We start from the raw sequence: 12552 nt of genomic DNA, 5'->3' as shown, positions 1-12552 counted from the left end.
AACAATTTGATACTGTTTGGAAAGCATGTTGGGATTGTTGGGGATATCCACAGCACTTCATTAAGAACTCAAAAGCAACTTTTGAGATTATTGCGAAATGGCCCTTCTACAAAACCCCGGCTGGATATAGGCTGGTAAGAATTGTTGAAGTTGTAGATGTTGTAGATGTGATGTGATGAATTGACTTTTGTTTTAGATTGATATGGATTTCAAGTTAGCGTTCCGTAGTTGTAATGTGGCTGGCTTACTGGAACACTTTGATGGAGTTTTGAGAAAAATTTATACTTTTTTGACGACAAAACCATGTTAAAGAAAAGTCAGTAAAAACTCTACTCGAAAAATTAGAAGACGCCACAATGTCAGAGAGTAAGTAAAATTACATCAGCTAGTCTAATAAGTAATAATCATTTTCCTACATTAGAGCTGTCTTTATTTTTATGTACGTAATCTTATATTACTAATTTTACATGTAGGTACTAAAGCGCTTTAAACAATAATTATTAACTATTTCTATTATTGCCTTTCTAGACGGACTACATGCTGTTGGTATTTGGGCATTACATGGCTACTTAGTTCCAACGACAAAAATTATCAAAAAGGATGTGACGGGGAAAAAAACAACCACCAAATTCACCATAAAAGAGTCACAGGAATCTGTGATTTTTGTCGGCGATAATCTGATTGAAGTCGAAGATAGAATCAATCATCTCAAGCGAACCAAGCAATCACTTCAACCATCAATATACCGTATTGGTAAAAACATTTTCGAAATCGATGAAATTTTCATACATTTTGATGAGATTCGTTTCAAATTTACTATATCTTTTCGACTTAGAATTCCCTCTCGAGAGTGAAATGTTCTTTAGCTTTCTAGAATTTCATGTTTACAAAATTAAGCCTACTTGTAAATACCCAAAGGTACAAATCTTATGTAGCTATTTAAATACTAGCGAATAAAAAATTCGAAAGTTAATTTTTAGTTATTTTTTACCTTATTATTTGTTACTAAAATTTAAAAACATGAAAGCTCAAATTCATTATGAGACTGAATAGGTTCATTGACTGAATGAAACCCAATACATTAATACAAAGAATACATTCATTGTATCAATGATTCTTTTCATTATATCGAAAAACGCATTCTTTTATTTGAAAAAATAAGTTCATTGTCTCAATGATTTTTTTCATTAGATCGAAAAACGCATTCTTTTATTTGAAGAATTAAGTTCATTGTTTCAATGAACCTTTTCATTGTCTCAATGAACCTTTTCATTAGATCGAAAAACGCATTCTTTTATTTGAAGAATTAAGTTCATTAATACAGATAATATATTTCATTAGCTTGATGCAGGAATTCTTTAAATTGAAGAATTGGGAATCATTGAAACAAAGAATCACTTCCATTAGAATAATGAAAATCTTCACTAGCTTAAGAAATTTTGTTCATTAACGAAAGAAGGTTACTTTCATCGAGTCAGTGAAGCACTCTTCATTGTAACAATGAATTTCTTCATCGGCTGAAAATCTATAATGAAATTTATTGTCTTAATGAAGTTTTTTGTTGTATTTAGGCACATTTTTGGTTCAGTGTATGTCAAAATATATTACAACTAAATCTGTAAATTCTTACGTAATTGGAAAAAAGGCAGAAATGCCTTTTTTAATAATATCTCGCTTATTGTTAGAGATGGACCCAACTATGCTCGACAGAGAACGTTCTATCCAAATATGTAAAATATACAGGGTGTTTCATTTAAATTAACAAAGCCATTTTATTTGGACTTCATTTGTTTTTCAAATGTCATTTTCGAAAAATTGATAAAAAATCGTGCAACTTTTGTATTTTACATTTTTTTATAACTCTTAAAAGAAAAAAGTTAATGGGGGGGGGTAAAAATATAGTGACTCACCCTGTACGTGGCGCCTCTACAGGGTGCTTCAAATTTCAGGGCAAAAAAATTTCTCTGTTTCATACTGTTAAATTTCAATAGAACTGCAGATTTGCAAGACTTTTTAAACCGTGCCGCTTTTGATTAACTCCTGCGGTATTCTTAAAATAACGTTTTCTTCTAAGCCTTTTTTTTCGGGTTTTTGAGCGACAAATAACTGCTTCTTCGTCCCCGACGGCATTCCTTCTACACCAGCCGGATGTTCAAGGAATCCCAACCGACCGCATGTTTATGAACTCCAAGAAATCAACGGATGACCAGTAGCATTGACCATCGGACCGAACGAGGGTACTTTGTACTTACCTTCGGGAGGTCGCATCTCGACCTTGCTGGGAATCTGGCGCCCGGCAGACGACAACTAGATGATGTTCGTTTGTCTCTGCCAGTGGCGTCTCGATTTACAGTAATTTATCTACGGCGGACGCGGACCGCAATAACTTAGATATTTCATTGAGCAAGCGCTGTTCTGTTTAGAATCCAGTGATGTAAAGAAAATGGTGAGAAATAATTTTCGAATTTTCAATAATTAGATTATTTTACATAGATAATGGTTAAGAAAATATTTCTTGATGGAAACACCTTTAGTATGAATCCAAAACGAGGAAAACTTGAAATGTTCATATATTTAGTTAAATCTTATCATATTTAATAACCTCCAATTTGTGAACGAGCCTTACCAATATGTCCTAGAAACGAAATGCTCAACTCAACAAAACAAGAGAGCGTGGGTGTCTTCTATGTCGCTGCGTGTTAATTCTATCCCACTTTTTTACCGCATTAAAATATTATTATATAATACGGGATTAAAAACAAATGAAACCATGAACCATGAAAAAATTATTTTGAATATTGCATAAATTAAAGTAAATCGCGAGAAAGAAAGTTATTACGAAAAAAAAATTAATTTGCGTTGTTTATTGGATTATTATATTTTATCATTGGAGTGGTTAAAACAATGCCATAAATTATATTGTATTATAAACACGTAAAAGAATTATTTAATTTATCTTGTTTATACTATCAAATCATTTCAAACTGTTAAAAACTATTTTTTTTAATGTTTCGTTATTAGGGGTAGTTTTTTAAGGGTTGAAATATTGTAATACATTATTTATAACACCATAAACTATTGAAAATATTTCTATATATAATATATGTGCTATAAAAATATTTTAAGGTCAAAGAAACTCTTAATTTTATATTTTTATCATTAAGGGTGGTTTTTAAGGGTTGAAACTTTATAAAAATAACGTAAATTATAACCCATAATATAAAACAATATTTATTCTATATATTAAGATATGATTTTAGTCTATATAACACCTATTTTTATATTTATTCAGTTTTTTAGCATAAGAGGTAATTTTCATCCCCTAAAAATAAGAAGCGCATATGAAGCATATATAACTTTTCATCTACAGGGTGAAATAAGTTAATTCCAAATTTTCATAAAAATCGAATCTATCCGAAAGTATTTGGAGGTTTTACCCTATTTTCCTATTCGTTCCCTGGATTAATTATTCAATTTGCAGTACGTATACTTAGTGGCTTATTGGTTTTCAAAAAGTAGTACGGTACCTACCTATTTAAAATGCCAGTACGGCTAAAACAATACTCATCCGTCCAGAGCACTTTGTTAATAAATAAAATCCGCTGCACTTTGATTTTGAAACCAATTGCAAAGTTTAAGACGACTGAGGAAATCAACAGTTTCGCTTCAATGTTCGGACTTGTACCAGAATTAAATTACAAAAAGAAAAATGTCGGAAGCAATCAAAAGTTTGCAGCTTCAATATTGATTGTCCATGAACTTACATGCATGACACAGGTTTTTTATATACAGGGCGTAATTGCAGGGGCATAATGTTCGTTCAAAATTTTTTTCTTACAAATTATTTCAAATTTGGCGCGCTATTATAATAGAGGACTAAAGACACGACATGTGTAAACAAACGGTTTCAGTCTATTGTTGGCATTTTGATCTCATTCGGACATTTTCAGTGGCAGAAGCTTTGATCAGGACCGTATTAACAATTTTATACTAGTGCAATCGTTAGAAAACATTTTATTTTTAAAATGTATTGCAAATATCTTGAATACTTATATATAAATCTATAGAGTATGTATTTATTCATGTTTTTAGGAATCCACATAAACTACTGTAAGAAATATTTGTTTAAACATTTTATCGAATACGATTTCCGAACAGCAAAATTTTGAAATACGTGTTTGTTTATTTCACAGCTGGTGAATTGTGGAGAGTTTCTGCAGGCCTACGATTTCCGCTCATCTGAATTTGCTGGTTCACATGTGCCGTTACTACTCTACTGAAATCAGCGGTCCTTAATAAGTTTTCTTTTATGCACGTTTATTCTAGATTTTATGTTTTTTTTACCTCTACACAGTAAGCTGTTTAAAATATATTTATACATATAAGATCCTGTTTGTATAATGTGTATTACATCATTTTCTACAACAGCTCGAATAAGTATAATAAATCTAATTGTTGAAAAAAAAAACAAGTTAATAGGTACCTAATTCATTCCCAGAATACAAAAATTCTTAGAAGCGATATTTTTTAATATAATTTGACTGCACGAGTATATTTACATTAAAAATAAAAATAAAAATATTTATGATTCAAGATTTTTCTCCTAATTGTTACCTACAACCATTTAAGAAGATATCAGTTATTTCCCAGAAAGAATTCTTATTAATAATATGTTTCTTACGTTAAAATTTAATGTCTACGCCTCTGTATCCTGTTAGTGTCAGGAATGCGACGGTGTTTAATACTACGCTTTTATGTAACCGCTGAATAATTACTAGAATTTTGGAAAAACCTTGGTGCATGCTACTGGTCAGGTGGTCAAACGTATAATGTGATTAATATGTGTTGCTTTTTTAAAATTCCTTGTCACTGTTTGAATAAAATTAAAACGTCGCGTGGTGTCACTTCGATTAATTTATATAGCGCGTCACTTAGAACTTAGGAGTCGTAAACACAAATAGTTCGTTTTTGATTATGAGTATGAGGATTGAGACATGCTCTTAAAAGTCCGTGAAGGAGCCCTATTTTCGCAAGTAAAATATTTTCTAAACTCTACGTAATGATAAATCGAGTACCAGAAACTTTAAAATAGCTTCGGTGTGCCCGCGTCTCGTTTATTTTCAGAGATACAGTCGAAAATTTATTGGAAAATATCGTAAGACCTCGTAACTTACGCAAATGGACGACCTGGGAAAAATTTGTAGCGTTTTCTACGCTTTCTAATCCAATACGAGGTCTGTTAAAAAAATAACCGAACATTTTAAATTACGCGCGAGACATGCGGTTGGCAGCATTGCGTTGTATATAATTTCCTGTGTAACCACACGTTCTTGATTTGATTATATATTTTTATGCAACGGCAAATCAAATTCTATAAATTATTGTCGAATTATTTATCGATTTGCTTTTGTTTTTAATAAAAACCAAAAATTTGAATATTTGGCATAGGTTCTTATGGGAAATGGTATGAAGCATGCCCTTACAATAGAATTATGGGTGCAAAAATGTAAATGGTATGATGAAAAAAATATATAGACATTTACGTGAATCATTAATTAAAGTCTGTTTGGAAATGAAAGAGAGTAATAAAACCCCGAGATAAGAACCGGCCATGGGCGTGGCAATATTTCGTTTCAGGAAATTATCGGGTAACACTAATGCTAACAGGTAATGGGTGTACATTAGTATATTTTACTGGATACATCATACGGCAGGAGCCAGTGTATTGTGACAGATCACTCCAGTCTTAGAGCTGAATATACGAAGACGTGCTAGTGCAGTAGAGTGAAATTCGACTTGTGTTTAGTGACTATTGTGCCAGTGGATATAATATTGTTTGGGTAAAATGTCGAGCTTATCAGATTACGTACCTGCTAAACGTGTGAAAAGATGTGCGCTGTCTCAGAATGAGAAGATTATTATATTAAATGTATTTAATGCATTGAAACACCAAAATCCTACCAACAGTGTTGACGACATCGTGGAAAAGTGGGAACTCGATAATTTAATTGACGTTACTGTGGAACCTATCGTTATCAATCTAGGAGACGAAGATAATTCATCAGAATATTCAGAGGATGAATTTTAATATACCTACTTTTTGTGTGGAATAAAAGTATATTCATTAAATTTAAATAAATATTTTGATAATAATATTGAATAATTTTATTTGAATTACTTAAAAACCCTCTTAACCCGGTTATGATGCTTAAAGTAGCCTCATGTTTTGAAATGCTGTTTTTATATTGTTTACTTATAAGAGAAATGGACCGAGAAATTGAAGCGGCATAGACAAAGACGGATTGTCGGGGACTAAATTTTAGCTACTTGCTACGATTTAGTACAACCCGGTGACACAAAGTTTTTTTAAAAGTACACCTCATCTATACCGACAATACATAATATAAAAATATTGAATATAAGCACCAGTACTACATTTATTTACGATTTGCATACATAATAAGCTTTTATTACTCTCTTTCATTTCTAAACAGACTATAATAGATGAGAGAAAGGAAAAAGTAGATTACCGCACATTTCACAGAAAAATAAATTATCAAACATACAAAGTTGTGACTTGTCGTCCGCCAAGTAATAAACTAGTAACGTCAACAACGCAATAAAGTATGAATGAGGATAGGTGGCGGGAAATTTAAATAAACTTTTCAATACACAAATCAGTCATTAGAAGTGGAATACATTCAACTTGTGTTTATTTGTATAATTCAATTTGGAATAATAAAATAAATTGGGAAAATGTCAAATGAAGTATGTTTTTTGGAATCATTTTTTATTTATAAAGTACGATAAACTTTCAATACAAAAAGTAAAAAATACAGCAGCATATAAACAATAAAATATTAATACTTTGCTTCACGGAGCATAAACAATCTTATGCGTTTTGATTAATTATGACATTTTTCATATAATTTTTCAGTTTAAAATTAAAATTTCGATAATTTCAGTATAATTTTTAGAATATTTTTGACTGGAATAACATCATATCCTATAATACTACATACATGGTGGGCCATTAGTGTGAGAAAGTACAATAACTTGTTGCTCATAATACAGAAAAAAAGTTTATATAAAAGTTGTACATAGTCAAGAAACCTAAACTGAAAAATTAATTTGAAACATACAGGGCAATTAGTAAAAACAGGACACGCCAAAGATTACATATTTTAAATGGAACACCTTGTATATTTTTAAATATATGGCAATATAAACAGTTTCACATTTTAGTGCGGGGTTGCCAAGTTATGTAGAAAATGCTTCGAATTTTGGAAAAAAACATGACCCCGATGAAGTTGTATTAACTTTCAACTACTAAGTAACACTTGGAACAAAAATATTGGACAGAATTATAGGCAAATGTTAGATAAAGGCTACTGTATTAGCTAATATCGATATTTTATACGTGGCATTTTTTATAATACGTTCAATTTTTAAAGTTCAAACTTAGTTTTCAAAAATTTTTAAATGGAACACCCTGTATTTTATTATTCTATTTTATTTACATATCGATCCACTTCAACTTTTATTAAGCATGTTCTGCATCTAAAATTGGTAGTTTTCGACATTTCTGAAAATCTAATTTTTTTTATTTTTGGTCGCACGAGATGGCTTTGGAAAAAACTATTACATTGTGTCAACTTGTCAGTTACTAGTAAATATTTATTAGGTATTCTATAAAATAATTTGTAAGGTGACTAAATGTTTGGGGCGGGATTATTGGACTTTACGTTATTGAGCCTTATTTTTCGGAAGAAAATTTAACAGGACAACTATATAACGAGCGTTCAAATAAAAACGTGGTCAAGTTGGTTCTGAAAATTTGGACGTAGGGCGTAGCGTATAGCAAATGAACTTAAACGTCATCTGTCAAAGCGCTATATCGCCGCTATCAATTTGAATATTTTCGTTTTAAAAAGCGTTTAAAATGGTGTTTTCTCAAGAACAAAAAGTGTTTATCATAGAGTCCTACTTTAGAAATGGACGCAAGATTGATGGAATATGGAAGTATTCTATTGAGGAATGTTTCATAGAATTTCAAAATCAATTTCCCGGCGTTGTTGAGTACAAAATTTTTCAAAGTGCAGTTCAGCGTTGTGTTAATGTTTTTCGTGAAACGGGCAGTGTAACAAGAAAAGAAGGAAGCGGCCGACCTAAAAAGCGGACTGAAGAATTAAAAGAAAATGTCCAACAAATAATGGAAAATGCGCCAAGAACTTCTGTACGTGTTTTATCACAAATGGTGGGAGTATCAGTCGGTACCTGCCACACAGTGTTAAAAAAAGATTTGCGTTTGTTCTCCTATCGTTTAACTTGTCAGCAAGAACTTCATGAAGTTGATTTTCCGCGACGGGCTGTATTTTGTGAATGGTTTTTAAACAACTACGGTGAACTTCATAATATCACCTTTTTTTCTGATGAAGCCTGGTTTCATTTAAGTGGTTACGTAAACTCACAGAATATGAGAATGTGGTCTTCTGAAAAACCAGATAACTTTTTTGTCGAGGGCCCTCTACACGCTCAAAAAATTGGAGTTTGGTGTGCTCTCAATCGAAGGAGGATTTATGGACCTATTTTTTTTAATGGTACTCTTACTGCGCAAAGGTATAGAGAAGAAATTATCGCTCCTTTTGTTAACCAGCTGGAAGAAAACGAAATTACAAACTTTTACTTTCAACAAGATGGCGCAAGGGCACATACGGCAGGCGAGACGATGAATATGTTGAGGGAAGTTTTCCAAAATCGACTAATAAGTCTCAATGCTGAACATGAATTTCCACCGAGGTCATGTGATATTACGCCGTGTGATTTCTTTTTGTGGCCTTACCTTAAAAACACTATTTTTGAACTGCCTATTCCTGATTTAAACCATCTGCAGGCTCGACTTATAGACAAGATTCGTGAAATTAACAATACCCCGAGCATCTTAGAAAATGTCTTTAATTCTTTGAGGAACAGGTGTGAAAAGTGCTTGGAACAAGGAGGGGGACACTTTCAGCAGCTGCTTTAATTTATTGTTATAACAAGGAGGGGGACACTTTCCGCAGCTCCTTTAATTGTTTGTTATTGTTATCACGATTATTCTTTAAAATAAAGTTATATAGTCATTAACGTTATTGAAACTGACAGCTGCTATACAGCTCGTTGAGAAATGAGGTTAAGTTGGTCGCTATAAGCTACTCCCTACGTCCAATGTGTCAGAGCCAACTTCGACCACGTTTTTATTTGAACGCTCGTTATTTACTGTTTACAAAATACCATGGAAAATTTATTAGAAAATGTACCGCTGAATATTCAGAGAATGTGGTATACCAAACTCCCCCACTACCAAAGAGGATATGAAAAACCGAATCCTACGAGTTTTTCAAAATATCAACATTGATATTCTGGATAATGTTAACACCACATTTGAACGATGTGTAGAGCTATGCCTAAACCAAGACGGTCGTATTTTTGAACACTTGTTGTAAAATTAAATATTTGATTTATTTTCGTATGTATTTTATTTAATTTTCATTTAATAAATAAACTATTGTTATGTTCTATTAAGTTTTTTTTATAATCAAATATGTATAAATCAAAATTATTTTATAGAATATTAACTAATAAATATTACTAGTAACAGACAACTAACAATTTTAGGTGTAGAACATGCTTAATGAAAGTTGAAGTGGACCGATAAGTGAATAAAATAGAACAATAAAATGCAGGGTGTTCCATTTGAAAAAATTTAGAAAATTAAGTTCTTACTTTCTAAAAATTATCGTATTATAAAAAAAGCCCTGTATAAAATATTGATATTAGCTAATACAGGAATCTTTGTCTCACAATTGCCAATAACTCTGTCCAATACTTATGCTCAATAAGTGTTAGCAGTTGAAAGTTAATATAACTTTCAACAAAAATTATCGTATTATAAAAAATGCCCTGTATAAAATATTGATATTAGATAATACAGGAGCCTTTGTCTAACATTTGCCAATAACTGTCCAATATTTTTGCTCAATAAGTGTTAGCAGTTGAAAGTTAATATAACTTCTTCGTGGTCATGTTTTTTCCCAAATTTGAAGAATTTTCTACATAACTTGGCAACCCCGCACTAAAATGTTAAACTGTTTATATTGCCGTATATAGAATTTTCTTAGAAATCCATATGTTTAAAATATACAGGGTGTTCCATTTAAAAAATGTAATATTTGGCGTGTCCCGCTTTTACTAATCACCCTGTATATTTCAAATTAATTTTGTAGTTCAGGTTTCTTGATTCTGTACAACTTTTATATAAACTGTTTTTTTGTATTATTTTTTACAAGGGAGTTATTGTACTTTCTCCCACCAATGGCCCACCCTGTATATCACATTGTATTATATTTTCATAAATGCAATCGCTTTAAACCCTTGTCTTATAAGGAACATTTGTATTCACAGAAGTGCATCATAGTAGTATGCTACTTATGCATGTAACTAAAACTAAACTAACTAAATATTTAAACTTTTCCACGCGAATCACTTCGTTATCACAGTTTGTAGATAATCTAAAATACGTAAAAGAGCTTTGCAAAAAGAGCAGTGCATACTGTATATCGATTAGTTGACGCCGTCGAACGGTGTGCGAAGGTTCTGGCTCCACAATCTTCTCTTCAAGAGGAGTACTTTGAAGTAGATAACAACCAATAATGTATAAAATTAATTATAAAGTTTAAAAAGGTTCAGTTATTTTCTGAACAGACCTCATACTTTTGAGAAGTCGAACAGGACATTGTCTCGCGAATTCGGCTATACCGATATGCAAAATCCTCCTGTTAGTTAAATTTTATTATGAATTTCATCCTCGTAATAATGTTCTGAAGAGTATTTTTATCTGTTCGTTTGATAAATTCGTCTTCAGGTTTTGGCAAAAAAATGTATCCATAAAAATACTCGCTGTCAAGATTCTAATAAAACTGATGACTCCATATCGTCAGGAATTCGATTAATTAAGAGAACTCGGCAATTTTTTTGTCTCAAAACATTAGTCCGCCACCTGTGGAGTGCAAGGTTGCCTTGGTTACAGGCCGGAGCGTAGGAATATCGACCAAAAAATCTTAAATGGAGTGAATTTAGGTGTTTGCACAGACCACCTAGACTGGCCGTATCTAATTCCAATGCTCGGGTACCAGTGAATGCAAAATCCGGGGAAGTGGAGTGTGGAAGGCAATCTGATCGCGCGCATCTTTAAGCAGATCCGGATTAAGTAATATTTTTATTACATATTAAACATTATATTGCATCTTACGACAAATATTCAATTTTAAGTTTGTAATTCAGAAAATAGTATATTTTAGTGTCATATTAAATAAAACTACAAAATAATTTAAATATATTTATTATCCTCTAAATAATATTAATTTATTTAATATTTGTCTTTTCGTAGATTTTACCGAATTAAATAATTTGACTTCATGATTTATTCGTACATCGATATACTTTTCACATTCAGCCCTTACAAGTTCTATTAAATGATTACAATTGTTAGGCAAATTATCAAATTGATGTTCATGCAAATTTTCAAATATGTTCACATTCAGAAAGTTTTTTAATACATGATAAACAATTTTATTTTTCTGTAGCCTAGGTGTTCTGCTTTCATCATTATTTAAAAATTTTATTAATTTTTCTGTTTCTTAGCATATTACTACGACATCTCGAGATGGATACGTCAAACAACCACGATCTTTAATAAAAATTAATTGACTGTACGAATACTGAATCTGAAATTAGTTTTGTTTGCGATTTTTTTAATTGAAAAAAATATTTAATTAATTTTCAGCTATCTCGAAATGACGGGAATTGGTAAAATTTCATAAAAATTTAAGACTCACATAAAGTAGATAATTACTAAAAATATTTTACAGTAATTCATTCATTATTTTATAATAACAATATCACGTTCATCACTACACTATGTGGACGAACAAAATTCAACCGAAAAATGGCGTACATATTTACCTTTTATATATTCCTTTTTTTTACTTACCTAAAGAAGAAAACTTTTCGCCTCTCTTCACCAACTCGATCACTTCTATTTATACAATGTTTTCCAATACACTTGCCCTTGATAAAACGTCTAATTATCGAAATCACAGCGTTGCGTACACGTCAAATGCTAGGACACAACTGAACGCTGGGCTCCAAATCAGGCTCCAAAGTGTTTTCACCAAAGTCGCTCTATAAGCCAGTCTAGGTGGTCTATGGGTGTTTGTTATTTTGTGGAATCATTACATACATGTAGATCCTACAAACGTGTTTCAATTGGTTTTTTATATATGTTGTATTACGTAAAATATAAATACACTGTGTTTCCCCATTTTTAATTGCGCGTAATAAACACAGATGTGTTACCTCTATTATCTATAAATTAGTTGTTGTGTCCAGTTTTCCTTAAAATATCACTTCCTTTATCTCCTAAAATATATTACTACATATCTCATATATCTGTTTTACGATGTGTTTTTGCTTAATCGTGTTTTTGTTGTGTGTAGCAATAAAAACAATGAT

At 31.5% G+C, this 12552-nt stretch overlaps 1 protein-coding gene across 1 annotated transcript in view; it reads left to right on the top strand.

The window, feature by feature from the left end:
• Positions 1-317: 317 nt before the first annotated feature.
• The window catches only part of LOC108911818, a 32317-nt gene continuing 20082 nt past the window's right edge, over positions 318-12552 (top strand). The window contains exons 1-2 of the mRNA XM_018716851.2: positions 318-366; positions 529-753. Coding sequence (XP_018572367.1) covers positions 357-366; positions 529-753 — 235 coding nt within the window. The 5' untranslated portion in view covers positions 318-356. The remainder of the gene's footprint in view (positions 367-528; positions 754-12552) is intronic.

This window comes from Anoplophora glabripennis, unplaced genomic scaffold (genome assembly GCF_000390285.2).
Source record: "Anoplophora glabripennis isolate ALB-LARVAE unplaced genomic scaffold, Agla_2.0 scaffold504, whole genome shotgun sequence".
Lineage (NCBI taxonomy): Eukaryota > Metazoa > Arthropoda > Insecta > Coleoptera > Cerambycidae > Anoplophora > Anoplophora glabripennis.
The sequence above is the reverse complement of the archived record's forward strand: the minus strand, read 5'-3'. Positions and strand labels throughout refer to the sequence as shown.